The following is a 21,474-nucleotide window of genomic DNA, read 5'->3' on the forward strand; positions in this document are numbered from 1 at the left end:
TGTGACATTATAATACTCATATTGTAATACAGTACTTTGAACCAAAAGGAGAATCATGATAAACTCTTCATATGTTTCATATTTCACACTTGCTGCTTACTTTGACACTGAGATGTTTAAATACGTATATTTCTTGCTCATTTTGTCTTTATATATGTTAATAGCTTGTGCCAATCTTTTACTGATTGTGGTTATCTGTATGAACAGGAGCTTACATGAACCTATGTACCTTTTTCTGTGCAGCCTGTTTGTAAATGAACTGTATGGTAGTACAGGGTTGTTTCCATTCCTTCTGGTTCAGATCCTCTCTGACATTCACACTGTTTCTGCTCCCTTCTGTTTCCTGCAGATTTTCTGTTTGTATACTTATGGCAGCGTAGAATTTACTAACTTAGCCATCATGTCTTACGACAGATATCTTGCTATCTGTTATCCTCTGCAATATCACATTCATATGACATCTAATAAGGTTGTTGTGCTTATTGCTGTAACATGGTCTCTTCCTTTTTTTGCTGTTTTTGTCACAACATTATTGAGTGCCTCCTTACAGCTGTGTGGGAACATCATTAATAAAGTTTACTGTGACAACTATTCCATCATAAAATTGGCTTGCTATGAAACAAGAGTTAATAATGTGTATGAACTCATTGCTGTTTCTGTAACAGTCTGTGTTCCTATAACTGTAATCTTTTACACCTACTTTAAGATCCTTAAAGTGTGTTTTTCTGGTTCTAAACAGACCAGACAGAAAGCTGTCAGTACCTGCACACCTCACCTCGCTTCTCTGCTCAACTTTTTCTTAGGTTCTTTCTTTGAAATATTACAGAGCAGGTTTGATATGAACAGTGTACCCAATGTGTTACGAATATTGTTGTCATTGTATTTTCTGACGTGCCAACCGATATTTAACCCTGTAATTTATGGTCTCAACATGTCCAAAATACGCATCATGTGTCAAAGTCTGCTTTCAAGTTCTGTGTTGGGAGGTTGCTGTAATTTGTTTTATAATTCAGGAACTGGCACGGTATCGGGATCAACATTTTTGTAACGATACCCAGCCAAACTGAAGAGGTACATGAGTCACGACATTAGAATTTAATTGGAAGTTGTCCTTGAAAGTAAATCTTTGTTTTGTTTGTTACGTTTGTATCGTTTTCACTTGATCTGAGAGATATGGTATAGATGTTTTAGTTATTAAGTGGAATAGCAGCTAGATGCAAAGAACTAAGAGCAAACTAGAAACGCAAACTATGCATGGGCAGTTCGCTTGACTCCTAATGAAGTACACACTTAACCTTGTAGTCTTGAACATATATTGAGCAGGTTTAATTTGAACAGTGGGCCTCAACATGTCCAAAATATGCATTGTGTGTAAAAGTATGCTTTCAAGTTATGTTGGGAAGTTAAACAAATAAAAGAAAAACAATAAATATTTGCTCAATAGTGTCGACAGTAATAATTTCTTTAGTTAACATATTGTATTAAAAGGTAGGACATTTATCATGTAGATGTCCACACAAAGTTGATCCAGTCAGTGAAAGGGGATCTCCTTATGCCTATTATTGTTTTATGCTCACATTGTTATGCTTTAATTTGGGCTGTGAATCAAATGAAATATAAAATAAAATGCCTTGAAAGAGGAAACTAAATCACATACAAATCAATACACATATACACATCATTGTAAAAGTGAAAACAGAATATAGGGCAGATTTTAAGGACAGGATCACAGAACATGCTTGCATTAATTGCGGATCAAAGGAAATGGGTGGTGCTGAGAGGAATTTGTGCTACTATAGCATTCATTTTCACAGTCCTAGTTTTAATCATATGAAGCAAAGTCACATGAGCTAAAACCTTAAAACTTTAGCATTCTCAGCCAAGAATTTATTATTTGATATTTTGAAAGTTATTTGAAATTGTCCATTGATCATGAATTAACCAGCCAGTAGTCGTGCTGTTAGGGCCAATTAAATCTAAGTTTATTTTATTGAAATTTACTTAGCCTTATGACACCACCAGGAACTCTTCATAGGTAGATAGGAAGTGAGGCCTGGAAGGTGACCTCATTACAGGAGAAACGCTAGCTACATTCGGGAGCGATATAGTTTTTTGACCACGAAACCACAAATACTGAACTGAATAAGATTGAAGCTTTTCGTGTACATTAGAATATTTAAGTTGTATTTAGAAGGATAGTAGATCCTATTTTCGTTGGAATTAAGTTTAAGTTTGTTTAAACGTGCATCCTAAATGCCCCTCGCCTTGCTCACACGGCGGCTTCATAGAAGTACAGACAGACCAACAACGGGACAACTTTAACAATTTTCGCCATCTTATTCATCATTAAATTTACTTCAGTCAACATTTCAGGCGAGAAATGAACTGTTTAGATTTTGAATATAGGCAGTCTTGCAAGAATTGATGCCGAATTGACAATTTGCTTCAAAGTTTTCAGAGTTGAGAAGCTCCATGAAGGGATGGGACAGCCAGCTAGCGCCTGCCCCGGCCGCTAGCTCGTCGCTGGGATAGTCATGCTCAGAGACCCCGCTGTAAGCTGGAGGTCTCTCAGACCGGTGTCGTAAATAAGAGGCTTTTATTTCGCCGTTGACTGATCGTTTGTTTAAATATCACAACACATGTCGATCATAAGATTTACGGGAACCTGTGGTTAACTGCCTTTTTGAAGTTAAACTATACAAGCGCGCCCTGCAGGCTTGACAACCTTGCTGGCCGGCCGTCACTCACACACACACACACACGTCCACAGTGCAGCAGGCAGAGGCGGGGGAGAGAGAGAGATACCCGTTTCTCTTCGGGAGACTTAAAAAAAACTTTAAATTATGACATATAAACATTAGATTTCATACTTTTTTTGTTGTATTTGTTTTCTGATTTTAATGAAAAGACCGTTGTCATGCTTGCATCACTCCCTTACCCCTTCCTATGGCCACTTGGCCAGCGCGAATGCAAATAGAAAAAACTTGTTTTGGGGGAGCCGCCCGCGAGGCGCCCGCGAGGTGGCCCGCTGGATGAGGCGGCCGGGAGGTGGCCGAAAAGGAAGCTCCATAAGCCGCGAGACGGCCCGCGAGGCGGCCCGCAAGGCGGCCCGCAAGGCGGCCCTCTGGACACGCGCCACAATAACGGGATGGCGGAGGATGGGTTTAGGAAAAAACTTACAGGGGAAAGGGCGCCTTAAACGCCGGGAGACGCGCCACAGTAACACACGGGACAAAACACCACACGCGGGACGCAATCCCCACTCGCCCGGGTGAAAGTCCTGTGTTGTTTGGCCTATCCACCACCCCGACCAACCTCCCTATGCGGATTTTCGGCTTTTTATATTACTCCCTACCATTTTTGTGCTGTGGCCACAAAATATGCTTCCCATTTAAATACATTACTTCACATTTTCGTGTTGTCCGCCACGTAAAAACCGACAAAAACGTCTCTGTGAACACGTATCAATAGATTCAAATAACGTCACATTTACACAAACTGCCATGAGACTGGGCTGGTAGTTAGTAGATCTGCTTAGAAGTGGACTTTTCCTATACCTACATTCCTGTAACTACTTGGTCGGTAAACGGCTGTGGATGAGCATATTAAGGAACTAAAGAAGGTCAGAAAATGGAAATTAGCAACATGTACACGTAAAATGAGTGTACTTAAAAGGAAGATGCAAGAAAAAGATATTGATGCTGTGAAACAACATTTTATCACTTTCCAGTCACTTTGTGAAGAATTTAAGAATGCTCATGATGCTGTGCAAAATGTATTACCAGAACAGAAAAAGCAAATAGACAAAGTTGAATGGTATGAAACTAGGATAAAACCATTTGAAGATTTCCTGGAAGAGGTACAGGATTGGGAGGAATTTATGGCACGGCAAGGTGAATTAGAGGAACAGGAATTTCCTGCAGAAGAACAGGAGTCTGATGAACCAGTGGCTGCATCAGAGCAGCAAGAGGGTGCATTAGATCCACCAGAGTCAAAAGATCTACAGGATTTAATACATCCAAATGATAGCATTTCTAATGTTAGTAAATCTAAATCATCTTCAGTGATATCTGCACATAGGAAGGCTCTTGCTGAGCAAGCGGCACTGTTGTCATGTAGGAAAGCATTGAATGCTAAGCATGCACTTGAGCAAATGAGATTGATTTTAAACTCAAAGATTGAAGACACAGAACTTGAAGCAGAGATTGCTGCATCAGATGCCAAGATTAAGGTCCTGGAAAGCTTTGATTTGCAGTCAGGAAAGTCTGAAGATGGCATGAAGTCCTACTTAGAAAGCCATAGACAAGGGCAGTCACCTGTGGAGATTGCTAGAATATCTCAAGTTCCTAAAACACCACTGCAAAAATGTCTGCAACAGCCTAGACCTGCTACAGTTTTTACAATCCCTAAGCAACAGCAGGCAATGCCAAAGCGCCCAGTCTCAGCTCCAAAGCAGTCTCTCACGACTGCAAAGACACCAAACCCTTTAAGGTTCAAGCAGGATAAAATCCATCTAAAAGGCGGTGGTCGAAAGCCCATTTATACTGAGCCAAGTCCAGATTATGACGGTATGTCTTCTGTCATACAAAGACAGAATGACATTGTTGATTTACTTGTACTGCAACATACGCAAGCACTATTACCTGTTAGAGAAATACCAACCATTCATGGTGACCCATTAAGTTGCAGAACATTCATGCGTGCCTTTGAATATAGCATTGAAGACAAAACAGCAAACAGTCAAAATTGCCTGTACTATCTGGAGCAGTATACGACAGGACAACCCAGAGAACTTGTCTGAAGCTGCTTCCATATGGATCCATCAAGATGATATCATGAGGCTAAAAGACTCCTACAGGAGAACTTTGGAGATGACTTGAGAGTTACAGTGGCATACATACCCTGAAATGGACAAATATCAAGTCCGATGATGGTAAGGAACCACAGAGCTATGCACTGTATCTTAGAGGCTGCTGCAATACAATGCAATACATAAAGATCATGGAAGAGTTAGATTTTCCCTCCAACATGAAAGTGATTATTACCAAGCTGTCCTACAAACTGAAAGAGAAGTGGAGATGAACTGAATGTGATATTTTGGAAAGAACAGGTCACAGAGCCCATTTCCATAAACTTGTAGCCTTTATGGAAAAGCAGGCCAAAATTCAACACCATTAAAGACCTCAACAAGACCAAGACCGCAGCCATTTCCAAACTCACTAAGGAGCAGAACATGTTTAAAAGATCGTACATTCAAATATCAATGTATCTCTGACTCCTGTGCTGCCTGTGCATTCTGTGAAGGCAAACATCACCTGAAGGATTGCCCAAAGTTGAAGACACAGCCACAAGTGGCAACAGTAGAGTTTCTTAAAACCAAAGGCTTCTGTTTAGGATGTCTTTTGAGAGGCCACATGAGTAAAAACTGCAAGAGGAGGATGACCTGTGAGAAATGCCAAGGTAAGCACCCCACCATCTTGCATTTAGACAAAGTGAAGCTGACTGAGCCAGTAAAACAGAAGTATACCTCCATCAACAGCGGTCCTGTCACCCTCAAAGCTGGTGGAGTAACCGGCCGGCAAAGACTGTGCTCTGTCAATTGTGCCAGTGTAAGTAAAAGCCAAAAAAGGAAGCAAGGCTGTGCTGACCTACGCCATTCTGGATCCAGGAAGTTCAGGGACATTCTGTATGGAGAGACTGAGAAGACAGTTGAACGCTAGAGGCCGTAAGACTGAGACTCTCCTACGGACGATGGGGCAGATCAAGACTGTCTCAAGTTATGAGCTTTCTGGACTGGAAGTAGGAAACCTGGATGGAAAAACCTTCATGGAACTTCCTAAGGTCTACATGCAAGATGCCATCCCACTGACCAAAGAGAACGTTACAACTCAGAATGTAATCTCAAACTAACCATACTTGAAAGAAGAGAAGCTAAATGAGATTGATGCGGACATTGATCTTCTAATAGGAGCCAATGCCCCAAGAGCCCTTGAACAATGGCAGATTATCAATGTCGAAGACAACAGCCCTTATGCAGTCAAGACTGTTTGGATGGGTGATCAATGGACCACTGAACTCTTGCACTGCTGAGGAGTCGTCAAGATTGCCAACTTTAACTGCAAACCACATTTCCGTGACAGAGTTGAAAGATCGACTGGTACAGCAGTACCATCATGACTTTCCTTAAAAGAAATATGATGAAAAGAAAGAGATGTCTGCTGAAGATCGCAAGTTCATGAAGAGTGCCAAAAGCTTAGTAATGCTGAAGAACAGACATTACTATATGTCACTTCAACTGTGTGACCGAGACGTGATGATGCCGAACAACCGTGACATTGCCAAGCAATGAGCCCTGAACCTGATCAGAAAGTTCAAATCAGATCCAACTTATGCTCTAGAATACAGGAACTTCATGACGGATGTCATCCAGAAAGGCTATGCTGAGCTGGTGCCACAGGACAGGCTGCAGAGGCAAGATGGAAAAGTGTGGTACATCTCACATCATGCTTTGTATCACAAAAGGAAGAAAATCCTTAGAGTGGTATTCAATTGTTCATCAACATTCCAACAAACATCCCTTAATGATAAACTACTTCAAGGACCTGACCTGAAAAACCCTCGCCATTCTGCTAAGGTTCGGCCAAGAACCCATTGCAATGATGGCAGACATAAAAGAAATGAGACCAGAAGATTCAAAACCTAAGTGGCCAATAGGATTTCAGACATCCATGAGCTTTCAGCCAAAGACCAGTGGCGGCACATCAGCTCTAAGGAAAATCTGGCTGAAGACGTTTAACTTGGTCTGAACATTGAAGCTTTCCTGAAGTCCAAAATATGGTTCCAAGGACCACAGTTTCTTGCTAAACCAGACACTGAATGGCTAAATGCATTAAAAGATTTTCCACCCATCGCAAGGTGAGTATTACTCACACTGGAACAGACTCAAAAGAGCTGTAGCTTGGATGCTGAAGTTTCGGGCACTTCTGCAAGAAGAGAAACTACGTAGAGTCACTAGAAACACTCAGACTGAGCTAAAGTTCAAAGCAAAAGTAGAACTTACTGTAGAAGACCTGCAGGAGGTGGAACATTGTATTATCCACTTTGAACAAAGAAAAGCTTTCCAGCAGGAGATTAACTCACTCAAGCGAGGACATCTATGTGCCAAAAAAAGCACTCTCCGCAAGCTGAACCCAATCCTGGACCAGGATATCTTGAGAGTAGGAGGTAGACTTAACAAAATTGCCTTACCAAGTGAATTGAAGTAATGAACCCAGTAATTCTGCTAAAGAATTCTAGACTGATCCTACAGCAAATCCATCTGCAAGTAGGGCCCTCAGGAAGAAGTCACATGCTAGCAAAGCTGCAAGAAAGATTCTGGCTACCTTGTGCTAATGCCATGGCTAGGAAAACCATAAAAAGGTACATCTTCTGCCGAAGATATTAAGCCAAGTTGGAACAGCAGAAGATGGCAGATTTGCCACAGGACCGCATAACCCCAGATGAACCTCCAATCACCCATGTTGGGGTAGATTACTTCGGGCCTATTGAGGTAAAGCGGGGCCGGTCGCAGGTAAAATGCTATGGATTGATCTTTACTTGTCTTGTATGCTGTGCAGTGCAACTTGAAGTGGTAAGCTACCTGAATACTGGCTCGTGCGTCAATGCTTTGCGCAGATTTGTTTGCCACAGACGACCCGTGTCAAGATTGTGGCACTGGACAGATAGTCTAACTAGCTGTCTGGATTTACCCTCCAGAGATCTGAGGAGCAGTTAACCATAGTCCTCCAGTCATCCAGAACGCCAAGACAAAGAAAGAGGAAGGGGACGGACATCCGGCTGAAATGAGGGACATCCGGCGGAAAAGTTGCGGTGATTGGTCAAAATTGCGAGTCACACCATATTCACGGTGATTGGTTGAATTTGCGTGAATTGGCGCGATTGCAACATAGCGAAATCCTTGAGGGACTGTATTGTGTTTCCCTAATTCATGCAGCGTTGCACTGCAGCAACTCTGTGAACGAGGCAGCTGTCTGCTGTTAGTTCACGTCTGTAACAGCAGGACAGTCGAGTCTGAAATCTAAAGTGCTAAAGTCAATTGAAATGTTGACAGTTACAAACAGGCTCGGAAGTGAATGCCACACTATTGTGTTTTTGTGTTTTTATCTAAGCTGGACCTGTCACGGGTACAATGTCGTACTCAAATGCTTGACTCAACTCGGAGTATAAGGTGAGTTTGTTTATTAATTAATAAACAATCCAGGCAACGGTACAAATCCAACAGGCAGAAGACATGGTCAAAAATACAGGCAATAAATCAAGAAACACTGGAAACAAACATTAGAAAAACGCTGGAGAGTGAGACACGCTAGGAGTAACAACAATCTCGCAAGGAACAAGTGAAACAAGGGGGAATATATACATGGGGGATGGGAAGACAACTACACACAGGTGAATAACGGTGAGGACAGGTAATCATAAAAGGTGGGAAACAAACAAAGACAGGAAGACAAGTGACCAGAGGCCTGTACTACGAAGCAAAATCAACATGCCCTGGATTTCTTTCAGTTACCCGGCTTCACCTAACCTAACAACTGCGGTCCTGCATAACCTGTATCACAACGCTGGTTATCAACTAGTTCAGTCAACTCAGGGTTTCCCAATCCAGCGGCACGCACATTCACATAAAAGAGGCGGTGTTTGCGCACCACAACCAATCGCAAACATCTACCAGAGCCTCATATTTTAAACAAGAAGAGCAAACTATAATTCTACATAAATATGAACAATACAAACATGGTTTTACAGGCAAAATGCAGGAAGGAAAGCTGACAAAAAAGCCAACGCTGTTTTACGTAAATCAAAACGCTTATCCTATCAATATCACTTATAGTGGTGTAGTCTATGTGATAGTAAGCTCCAGGATTTCTATATAGGCTATACCCACTTAAAAATGCCCAATGACACGTAACAACATAGGCTACTTTTCATTATATTTTTGATTAATTTTGAATTGTCATCCGTGCTTTTTTCTTAACATCTATAGGCTGAATAAAGGTATTATTACCGTAAATTGGTGCATTAAAGTATATCGGAATGCAGGAAATTAAGTTGTTGATGCTTAACACTTCCCTGGGGGAGGACACCCTGGCCCCCCCACTATGATATGCCCCCCTCCTCCTCCAAAGGCAGATTCTGGCCAATATACACTATGCTACAGTACACCCACTATAATAGCCTACATTAGACTACACTGGTCACTTCCCCATAAGTCAGGCACAAGATCTGACCATATTTACACTTTTGCTTTCCATGAACTGTCGTTGCTTTAGCCTTTAATTTCAGTTGAAACCCTGGCAGTGGTAAGCGATCGTGAGAGAAAATAAAAAAATATGAAAACATAATTCTAACCGAGCTGCGTATTGGCAACACATGGCTGAAGAACTCGACAAATAGCCTATATGTAATTCCTTCCTCTTAAAATCTATATCTTTCATAAAGATACCCATCAGTGAATGTTAACGGGGTTGTTGGTCTCTAAATATTTTAACTTTTATGAGCGCACCTCTCTCTCTCTCCCCCCCTCTCTCTCTCTCCCTCTCTCTCTCCGCACACCGAGCGCCGCCTGATCTTCTAAGAATGATGACGCCGTTTTTCAGTTTACTCTTAAATGTGGTGACGGTGTCTGCCCCTCGAACCCAAAGTGGGAGCTGGTTCCACAGGAGCGGAGCCTGGTAGCTGAAGGCTCTGGCCCCCAGTCTACTTTTAGAGACTCTAGGAACCACAAGTAGCTCTGCATTCTGGGAGCGCAGTGCTCTAGTGGGACAATAAGGTACTAGGAGCTCTTCTAGATATGATGGTGCTTGACCATTTAGAGCTTTGTAGGTCAGGAGGAGGATTTTAAATTCAATCCTAGATTTTACAGGAAGCCAGTGCAGAGAAGCCAATACAGGAGAAATATGATCGCTTCTCTTAGTTCTCGTCAGAACATGTGCTGCAGCATTCTGGATCAGCTGGAGAGTCTTAAGGAACTTATTTGAGCAACCTGATAATAAGGAATTGCAGTAGTCTAGTCTAGAAGTAACGAATGCATGGACTAGTTTTTCAGCATCGTTTTGAGACAGGATATTTCTAATTTTGGCAATGTTACGAAGATGGAAAAAGGCTGTTCTTGAGATTTGTTTTAAGTGGGCGTTGAAGGATATATCCTGATCAAAAATAACTCCTAAATTTTTGACAGTAGTGCTGGAGGCCGGGGCAATACCATCCAGCTTTGTGCGATTCCTTTAATGCCAACTAAGTGTTCCAGTCTCTGTAACAAGATGGTATGGTCAATAGTGTGAAATGCAGCACTAAGATCTAGTAAAACAAGAATGGAGACAAGTCCTTTGTCTGCAGCAGTTAGCAGGTCATTAGTAATTTTCACCAGTGCCGTCTCTGTGCTATGATTCTTTCTAAATCCTGATTGAAAGTCATCAAATAAAGTAGGGTGAGGCTATTTGCACCCCTGGTACAATTAGCAGTCTATGCTATTTGTACCCTGGTGCAATTAGAAATGAATGCTATATGTACCCCGCCGGTGCACACAGCAATGTGTTCTATTAATACCCCGTCTGGTACAAATATCAATGTATGCTATTTGCGTACATGATTTCGGTGCACGTGAGCAATGTGTTTTTGTTGTTAAGTCACAGGGTGTGAATAGCTCAGCTGTGTGGCCGAGGCTATTCGTACCAGGGGTGCAAATAGACACACCGAATAACCTATTGCTATGTAGAAAATCACATAACTGATTAGCAACTACGTTCTCAAGGATCTTGGATAGAAAGGGAAGGTTAGATATAGGTCTATAGTTTGCTAAGACCTCAGGATCGAGGGTGGGTTTTTTCAGAAGAGGTTTTATCACAGCTATTTTAAATCCTGCTTCGTAGTACAGGCCTGAGGGATGTAACCAAACACTGGATTACAAAATAAAACAGGAAGTCCACGAAAACAAACAACTAACACACAGAAACTTGACACAAGGACAACCCGCAATAACCCTCACTCAGATGTTCCAAACTAAAAAAGCAAAAAGTCAACCCAGGGAGGGCGGAGGGGATACGGAGAAGGGACGAACCAAAAGTCAAACCCCTGGAGGGACGAAGGGGGAAACTAAAAGTCAAACTGAGACTGATGGAACTCGGGAACCAGGGACAGTAGGCAATGGGGGCTGGAAAGTTGCGGCCAGCAGGACTGCGAATAGCAGTGAAGACAAAACCCCTTTGACAGCTGAACAGGCCAGGACACCCAGGAGGCTGGTGGCGTAGGCAAAACCCCTCCGGCGGTCAAATAGGACGTTTAGGATTCTCAGGCGGCCGAACAGGACGTAGAAGGCAAAACCCCTCAGGCAGCCGAACAGGATGACGAGGATTCTCAGACGGCCGGCGACGAAGGTGAAACCCCTCTGGTGGCCAAACATGTCGGCGAATGCGGAACACCTCTGGAGACTGAGAATGTAGGTGAAGGCGGAAACCCTCTGTAGACCGAGCAGGATGGTGAAGGCTGAGTCCCTTGGGAGGACAGACTGGATAGGACTGCGAAGAGTCTCTGGAGGTCTGCAGTCAAGATGAAAACCCTCTGGAGGCTGGCGATGAGGATGGGACCCCTCTAGTTAAATGATGACGTACGCTTAACTGACACGCGGCACAACAACAGGACAGTTAGGTTTAGGAAAAGAATGTGGCTGGGGTTAAAAAAAATTGGTTTCAGTGACGTGTGATAAGAACAGGGACATTAACCCCGGTCTCCTGGGTGAAGGTCATTTGTTGTTTGACCCATCCACCCCCCCAACCAACCTCCCTATGTGAATCTTTGCTTTTTCATATTATTCTCTACTGATGTCTCTCTACAAACTACTCTCTACCGCTGCCTCTCTACATACTACTCGCTATCTCTGTCTCTCTACATACTACTCTCTACTGTTGTCTCTGTTCATACTACTCTATTGATGTCTCTCTACATACTTCTGTTGGGGACCAAGAGTCTGGTTAAACCTGATTTTAACCAAAGGCCTCAGATTAAACTGACCTCTGGATACAGGACACACATGTGCTCAGAGACAAAGGAACATTTGGCCAAGACAAAGGAATCTTGGCCTGCATGTAAACCCCATAGCCGGGATAATTCACACATCTATGCGAAAGTGCCAGCCAGAAGGGAAACGCCTCACAACTGGCAGGAAGTCAAAGAACTACAAGATTGTAGTTTTCACCCTTTCAAGAGTTTTGAGTCTTCCTATTGGTTCAGCGGGACCATAAACACAGCAGGGGGTCTTAACCTATAAAAAGCCTGATCCTAGGAAAATCCTCGTCTTCCATTGCAACTCTGTTGCTGAGGGGAGCGCGCAAGTGCTTGTGCTGAAGTTCCATTTTCTGGAGAAAGTGGATTTTATTTCGGTGGATCTTTGAAAAAACACCAGTGTATTCATATCTGCAGTGAGAAGGAAACAACGTTTTTCTTCTCAAAGTCGACTAAACTTTCCCCTTGCTGCTTTTTGGAGGGAAGTTTCTCCGTGGCTGCTGACGAGTGCCAGGGACCCGTTCTATTTCATGTCTGTGGAAATCTATGGACAGAAACAAACGGACTGAACACACCGTAAGGAGGCTTACGTCTGGGCAGAGATAAGTAGTGTGTTTATTAATGAGCAACGGGTTCGCTACCATTGTTGCTATTAATGTGATCTGATTTAATCATGTACTGGTCCATATGTGATTATTAATCTGTTCTGTGAATTATAAATCGATCAATTATACCGTTGATTTATGTTGTGTTAAGTAGCTGGGTATAACTGTTATCGCTACCTGCTTAAATCACTCCTTTCACGGAGTTACTAGTTACTGTCTGTGATAGAATCTGTTGTTAGCCACTGAAGTGGTTATAGTTACGTTCTCCTCAGCAAAACAAAAGTCTCAGTCTGTCCTAAACTACACGTTAGCCCAGACCTGACTGGCTGAGGGGAACTGGGTCATTATCGATAACTAAAGATCAGAGTGCCTCTTTTCTTTACTCTTCTTCTCTTTCTTCTCTCTCTCTAACACACACACACACACACGACACAGGCTAGCCGCGTAGCTCCCGAGCTAACGCTGTAGGCTAGCTTCACACGTGGAATCGGCTTACGTTCGTACAGAGCTAACACAGGAACTAGCTACCATACCGGCTAAGCGTGCGCGTTGCCTAGCAACCACCGGCTTCTTCAGCCCCTGCCCGTGCACCCAGCACCACTACCGCCCTCTTGAGGCTAAATAGTTTTTTGCAGCTCACAGGAGTAGCCATTTTGCGAGTTTGTTTTCGTGTTAGAACTACACTCCGACACCGCCTCCCCCCCTTTTACTCACTCTCTCTCACACACACACTCACACACGGACGTGTCCGCCCATGCTGCTTTGTTTTTGCTTTGTTTTTGGTTGTGATATTGTAAAAAGGTATATAAGTTTATTATTGAAGGATTATTGATTAGCTACTGATAATTGTGACGTTAATAAATCTTATTATACTTAATTAGCAGTTGCTTGTGATTATTTGTGTACTTGTTGTAATAATTGCTGGTCGATCAGGTCCGTGCTTGGATTCACCCCTTCCTTTATTTCCTTTTTAAAGGATTACCACAGAAATGAGACTGTTCCACAGCTTGATTATTGGTCCCTGACTTGCAAGGTGGTGCCCCGTTTTGATTGTTTGTCGATTTGATAGTTATTAATAACCATATTCATAACTTTATTAATATTGATAAAACATCTTTGATAATTTGCCAATGATCAAATCTGTACCCTACAAGAATCCTACACTTCTCTCTACTGTCTCTCTACATACTACTCTCTACTGATGTCTCTTTACATGCTACTCTCTGCTGATGTCTCTCTACATACTACTCTCTGCTGTTTTCTCTGTTCATACTAATCTCTACTGTTGTCTCTCTACATACTACTCTCTACTGATGTCTCTCTACAAACTACTTTCTACCGTTGTCTTTCTACATACTACTATCTATTGATGTCTTTCTACATACAACTCTGTTGTCTCTGTTCATGCTACTCTCTATTGATGTCTCTCTACATTCTACTCTCTATTGATGTCTCTCTACATACTACTCTCTACTGTTGTCTCTGTTCATACTACTCCCTACTGTTGTCTCGCTACATTCTACTCTATTGATGTCTCTCTACATACTACTCCCTACTTTTGTCTCTCTACATAGTACTCTCTACTGTTGTCTCTCCACATACTACTCTCTACTGTTGTCTCTCCACATACTACTCTCTACTGTTGTCTCTCCACATACTACTCTCTACTATTGTCTCTCTACATACTACGGTCTCTGTTCATACTACTATCTACAGTTGTCTCAACATACTACTCTGTTATCTCTCTTCATACTATTTCATCTTACATATTACTTAAAAAGGGGTATAAAATGGGTACCAGAGGGTGTGTGCTAATTACAGGGGTATCACACTTCTCAGCCTCCCTGGTAAAGTCTACTCCAAGGTGCTGGAAAGGAGGGTTCAGCCAATAGTCGAACCTCGGGTTGAAGAGGAAAAATGCGGATTCCGTCCTGGTCGTGGAACAATGGACCAGATCTTCACGCTCGCAATGATCCTGGAGGGAGCCAGGGAGTATGCCCATCCAGGGAGTATGCCCATCCAGGTCTTCATGTGCTGATGTCACTTTATGACATCAGCGGATTTTCACTCATTAGGGCGGACAGAAATGAAAACTCAGGGAAGAGTCGGAGAGGAGGGATTTCATTTTACTTAAACGAATGGTGGTGTCGCCAGTACATAATCAAGCATATGATATGTAACAGAGATTTTGAGTTGTTGGGCATTGTGTTCAGACCTTTTTATCTTCCCCGGGAGTTTGGCTGCATTTCGCTATTTGTTGTCTATGTCCCCCCAAGCAGCAAAATACACCGCGCCGCTGCATCAATAGCTGAATGTGTACATAATCAACAGCAACAATTTCCAGATGCTCCTGCCATTGTTCTGGGTGATTTTAACAACTGCAACCTAGAGAAAACTTTGCCAGGACTTCAACAGGTTGTGAAATGTGGAACAAGGAAAGATACTGGACAAATACTACATTAATCTCCCCAATGCCTATCAATCCAGGAGCAAACCACCAATTTCTAACTCTGACCATAATGTAGTACATCCCGACATACACATCAAAATTAAAAAGTCATAAACCAGAGAATAAGCTGGTTCGACAGTGGACTGATGACAGCAGAGAGGAACTGGGAGCTTGCTTGACTGCACAGATTGCTAAGTGCTAATGAATTTGAGGAAATTGGCTTATAAAAATAAAGACAGAAGGGAGTTACAAAAAACAGACAAACAACTGAGAAACAAATTGAGGAAGGCAAAGGAGGCACACAAGAAACACCTGGAGGAAGCTTTCAAGGCTGGCAACCCACGCAAAATGTGGGATACAATGAAAAACATGACAGGCATGCCAGGTAAAAACAGGAGACATTTTGTGACAAGGGATGAGCTAACCTCTGCTATTGAACTGAACACCTTCTTTACTAGGTTTGAAACCTCTGGGAGTATGGAGAGATGCAGAGAGGTGCTGGAGTCAGTCGCAGTGGGCACTGAGGATAGAGTGACAATTACAGTTGGTCAAGTGGAAAATGTCTTCAGTTGGCCCACCGGCCCGGACAAGATCAGTGCCTCTATCTTTAAAACTTACAGCAAGGACCTAGACCCAGTGTGGCAACCCATCTTCCAACAGTCCATGGATACACACACTGTCCCCATGGCCTGGAAGACATCGCACACCATCCCCCTGCCAAAGAAAGTATGCCCCAGGGAGTGCAATGACTTCAGACCTGTGGCATTAACATCTGTATTAATGAAGTCATTGGAAAAAATCATAGCCTATGTACTCTCTCAGTCTGTACAGGACATACTAGATCCGTTCCAGTTTGCATACAGGCAACAGCGCAGCACGGAGGATGCTGTTGGCCCTCTCATGCATCTGGTCTAAAAACACCTGGACGCTTCGAAAATAAAGCCTTATGCCAGGGTACTGTTCATCGACTTCTCCTCTGCAATCAATACAATAAAACCAGATCAAATGGGTACGAACCCATATCTCATTCACTGGTACTGTTCCTTAATAACAGGCAACAGCTGGTCAGGGTCAATAATACCTATTCCCCCATAGTCACAACCAGCTGTGGTGCCCCACAAGGATGCGTTAGCTCTCCTCTGCTCTTCACACTCTATACCAGGGGTCACCAACGCGGTGCCCGCGGGCACCAGGTAGCCCCCAAGGACCACATGAGTAGCCCTCAGGCCTGTTCTAAAAATGAAAGTTGAATATTGATACCCACCTTGTTAAGTCATTGTTGATAATTATTGTGAGAAATCATTAACATGACCAGTGTCTTCACATAAATGAGTCTCATTAATCATTAATAATCATAACTAAAGGCAAACTGAGCAAATTTGTTATTTCAGAAGAGTGTATCAAACTGGTAGCCCTTCGTATGACTCAATACCCATAAAGTAGCTCTCAGTGTCAAAAAGGTTGGTGACCCCTGCTCTATACCAACGACTGTGTTACCTCTGCACCCAACCACCATATCATCAAATTTTCCGATGATACTGCACTGGTAGCTCTGATGAAGGAGGGGGCTGACCTCTATGTGGAAAATGTGAATAATCGGGCAACGTGGAGTGATTTAAATGCCCTCATCCTCAATACACAGAAAACTGAGGAGGTTATCTTCAGCACCTCTCCTGACTGCCACATTACACCAATAACCATTCACAATCAAACCATAAAACTAAATTCATCCTTCACATACCTTGGAGTGCACGTGGACAGTGACCTTTCCTGGACCTATCATGTAAACTATATCTGCAGCAAAGTACAGCAGATAATCTACTTTTTAAGGAGACTTTGGTCATTTGGAGCGAGCAGCGTAATACTGTTTCTTTTCATTGTGTCAACAATTCAAAGCATCCTGCAGTATGGAGGCGCAGTGTGGTTCTACGGCTCCTGAAGATTTGTTCCAAATTGGTGGGACGTTCAGTGGAGAACGTGTTCACTGAAAGCCACATATTGCTCACCGTCAGACTGGCTGACAAAATCTCCCAGGAGTCTTCCCATGTGTTGCATGGGGAGTACCAACTCCTGCCCTCCGGGAGGCGCTATAGGGTCCCAGACTGCAGAAAGAACAAATATAAACACTCATTTGTTCCTCAATATCTCTGCTGAATCAACACAGGATACCAAAGAAGTGATAGTTCCCCCCTATTTTTACTTGTATCTATTGTTACTTTTATGTAGATATTTATGTCTATTTAAGACCACTCTTGCAGGGCAGGGCCCCCCTCATATTAATTAAGTATCTATTTATGTTTTATTGATGCCTCTATGTTTTTAGCTTTTGTTTTTAGTTTGTTGTGTTGTGATTGTTGGAGCTTGTATTGCAAGACAAATTCCCGTGTACACAGACAACATCTTATCTATCTATCTATCTATCTATCTATCTATCTATCTATCTTTCTTTCTATCTATCTATCTATCTATCTATCTATCTATCTATCTATCTATCTATCTATCTATCTGTCTATCTATCTATCTATCTAAGTGAAGGAGTTAAAATACCTTGGGGTCTTGTTCGTGAGTGAGGGGACAATAGAGCGGGAGATTGGTCGGAAAATCTATGTATCGCACTTTTGTGTCAAAAAGCGAGCTGAGCCAGAAGGCAAAGCTGTTCATCTACCGGTCAATTTTTATTCCTACCCTCACCTACCGTCATGAAGGCTGGGTCATGACCGAAAGAACGAGATCCAAAGTACAAGCCACCGAAATGGGTTTCCTTAGGAGGGTGGCTGGTGTCTCCCTTAGAGATAAGCTCAGTCATCCGTGAGGAACTCGGAGTAGAGCCGCTGCAATAATTTCAATGTGAACGTACATACATTCCTCAACTGTCACTTTCTTCACATCTACAGCAGTTGCCACGATGCTCACCCTCGGACAGTCTGCCCCTGGCGTATTCCACCCCAGGTCCCTTCACAGCGGAGGAATCAACAAGGTTCAAAGACATTTTGAACAATTATACATCCACTCCAATAAACGTTAATTGTCTAGCAGCAGAATTATCTTTGCATCCTAATTCTGTATTTTTAAACCACCTTCTGGTCTTTCCCAAGGTTTTCGGGTTGGCGTTCTCACGCTCCGCACAGTTAATTACGTACCAAAAAATCTTTTGTCGGCATTTAAAGAGTCAGTAATGGTCTCCCAGCTGCCAGCAAAAGAGATGACTAATGGAAATGTTATCGGCCCATTTCAGTCCCCTCCATTTTTAGAAATATTCAGGGTAGAAAAGATACATTTTCGATCTGTCTGCTCCTCGCTCCAGGCCTCTCTTCTAGCGTTAACGGCCTCATTCCAACAGAGCTTTGCATTTTTTTTTTGCTCTTTGCATTATGCCACCGTCAACAATGTCACTAAATTAATCAGGCTAGCAGGTCAAAGCGCCTGGCTTTCCAAAACAGACATTACCAACACTTTCAAAATAGTTCCCATTCACCTTCCACTCAGCGGCATCTCTTCGGCGTCAGGTGGGAGAGGAAATAATACTTTGCAGCGTGCTTGACTTTCCGGTGCAGAAGTAACCCAAGCTTATTCAATTTAGTTTCTGAGGCGTTTTGCTGGAACAAATTAAACAGAGTCAAGATTCCTTCCATTCTTCATCTACTAGATGATTCCCTCCACATAGATACCCCACACGACAGCTAAGGTTCAGCTTTGTTCAAACTCTGAGTCACCCTGTCGGAACAAAAAACTATTGGTCCAGGCACACGCCTGGAGTTCCTCGGCATACCACTAGAGATATGAAAGCATCGCTTCCAACAATGGGACGGTTAGGTTTAGGAAAAGAACGAGGGTGGGGTTAAAAAATGAACTGGGACATGAACCCTGGTCGCTTTTACATACTACTCTCTACTGTTGTCTCTCTACATACTACTCTCTACTGTTGTCTCTCTACATACTACTGTCTACTGTTGTCTCTCTTCATACTACTCTCTCCTGCTGTCTCTCTTCATACTACTCTCTCCTGCTGTCTCTCTACATTATACTCTAATGTTGTCTCTTGTTGGGGACCAAGAGTTTGGTTAAATCTGATTTTAACCAAAAGGCCTCAGATTAAACTGACCTCTGGATACAGGACACACATGTGCTCAGAGACAAAGGAACATGTGACCAAGACAAAGGAATCTTGGCCTCCATGTAAACCCCAAAGCCGGGACAATTCACACCTCTATGCGAAATGCCAGCCAGAAGGGAAACTCCTCACAACTGGCAGGAAGTCAAATGACTACAAAAGTGTAGTTTTCACCCTTTCAAGAGTTTTGAGTCTTCCTATTGGTTCAGCAGGACCAGAAACACAGCAGGTGGGTTTTAACCTATAAATAACCTGACCCTAGGAAACTCCCCCGTCTTCCGTTGCAACTCGGTTGCTGAAAGGAGGCGCGCGAGCGCTTGTGCTGAACTTCCATTTTCTGGAGAAAGTGGATTTTATTTCGGTGGATCCTTGAAAACACACCAGTGTTTTCATATCTGCAGTGAGAAGGAAACAACGTTTTTCTTCTCAAAGTCGACTAAACTTGCCCCTTGCTGCTTTTTTGGAGGGAAGTTTCTCCGTGGCCGCTGACGAGCGCCAGGGACCCGTTCTATTTCATGTCTGGACAGAAACAAACGGACTGAACACACCGTAAGAAGGCTTACGTCTGGGCAGAGATAAGTAGTGTGTTTATTTGTGTGTGATTTAATCATGTACTGGTCCATATGTGATTATTAATCTGTGCTGTGAATGTATAAATTGATCACTATACTCGTTACTTTATGCTGTGTTAAGTAGCTTGGTATAACTGTAATCGCTACCTGCTTAAACCACTCCTTTTCAGGAGTTTAGTTACTGTCTGCGATAGAATCGCGAAAATCAGCTGTTAGTCACTGAATTAGTTATGGCAAAAGTTTCCCTCAGTAAGTCAAAAGTCTCAGTCTGTCCTAAACTACACGTTAGCCCAGACCTGAGTGGCTGAGGGGAATTGGGTCATTATCGATAACTAAAGATCAGAGTGCCCTTTTTCTTTACTCTTCTTCTCTCTCTCTCTAACACACACACACACACGACACAGGCTAGTCGCGTAGCTCCCAAGCTAACGCTGCAGGCTAGCTTCAACACGTGGAATCTGCTTACGTTCGGACAGAGCTAACACAGGAACTAGCTACCATACCAACTAAGCGTGCGCGTTGCCTAGCAACCCCCGGCTTCTTCAGCCCCTGCCCGTGCACCCAGCACCACTACCGCCCTCTTGAGGCTAAACAGTTTGTGCAGCTCACAGAAGTAGCCATTTTTGGAGTTGTTTGATGTGTTAGAACTACTAACGACACTGCCCCTCCCTTTTCACTCACTCCCTCTCACACACACACAGACACAGACGTGTCCATGCTGCGTTGCTTTGTTTTTGCTTTGTTTTTGGTTGTTATATTGTAAAGAGGTATATGAGTTTATTATTGAAGGATTATTGATTAGCTACCGATAATTGTGACGTTAATAAATCTTATTATACTTAATTAGCAGTTGCTTGTGATTATTTGTGTACTTGTTGTAATAATTGCTGGTCAATCAGGTCCGTGCTTGGATTCACCCCTTTTTTTTGGGGATTACCACAGAATGAGACTGTTCCACAGTTTGATTATTGGTCCCTGACTTGCAGGGTGGTGCCCCGTTTTTGATTGTTTGTCGATTTGATGAAGTTATTAATAACCATATTCATAACTTTATTAATATTGATAAAACATCTTTGATAATTTGCCAATGATCAAATCTGCAAAAATCCTACACTCTCTTCATACTACGTCATCTTACATCTTACTTTCTCTGAACATGTAACGATATGTTGAATATATGACTTATAAACTTGAATTTGAAATGATTCTACCACTTTAAATATTTTAATATTTCTTTAGATCGCTTTTGAATGAAATTGTTTTTAACCACCAACAAATTAAAATGATTGTCTGATCATCAGTTAGAAAATCAGTAATTGGTTTCTATGACGATGACGTCAGTCTGCTGCTGTGGGCGTCCACTGACTCTCAACGTTTAGAAGAAGCAGAGTTACAGTTCAGTACGGAGAGACTCAGCATCATTCACACAATGTCACAAACTGTTTGAATTTTCTCTCCTGACCATTGTGTTGACTTTAAATAAGAGTGGTAAGTTTTAAGATGTTTGTCACACGATTCCTCACTCATTTGTTGACTGTAAGAATATTGTTTGTGTTGATGCTTTAGCTGCACTCTGTGATACATGTCAACATTTCAAACTGTTGCACACTTGTAACAGACAACATTTTACATTATAATACTCATATTGTAATACAGTACTTTGAACCGAAAAGGAGAATC

The 21,474-nt window shown here is 42.6% G+C and overlaps 1 protein-coding gene across 1 annotated transcript; it reads left to right on the forward strand.

Moving 5' to 3' along the window:
- The first annotated feature begins 55 nt into the window (after window positions 1–55).
- On the forward strand, window positions 56–5,720 carry LOC114552999 (olfactory receptor 1-like). Its single transcript, XM_028574092.1, has 2 exons — window positions 56–992; window positions 5,305–5,720. The coding sequence occupies exons 1-2, from the start codon at window positions 56–58 to the stop codon at window positions 5,718–5,720; spliced, it is 1,353 nt and encodes a 450-aa protein (XP_028429893.1).
- Window positions 5,721–21,474: the final 15,754 nt, after the last annotated feature.

The sequence above is a fragment of the Perca flavescens genome, chromosome 3, assembly GCF_004354835.1.
Source record: "Perca flavescens isolate YP-PL-M2 chromosome 3, PFLA_1.0, whole genome shotgun sequence".
Lineage (NCBI taxonomy): Eukaryota > Metazoa > Chordata > Actinopteri > Perciformes > Percidae > Perca > Perca flavescens.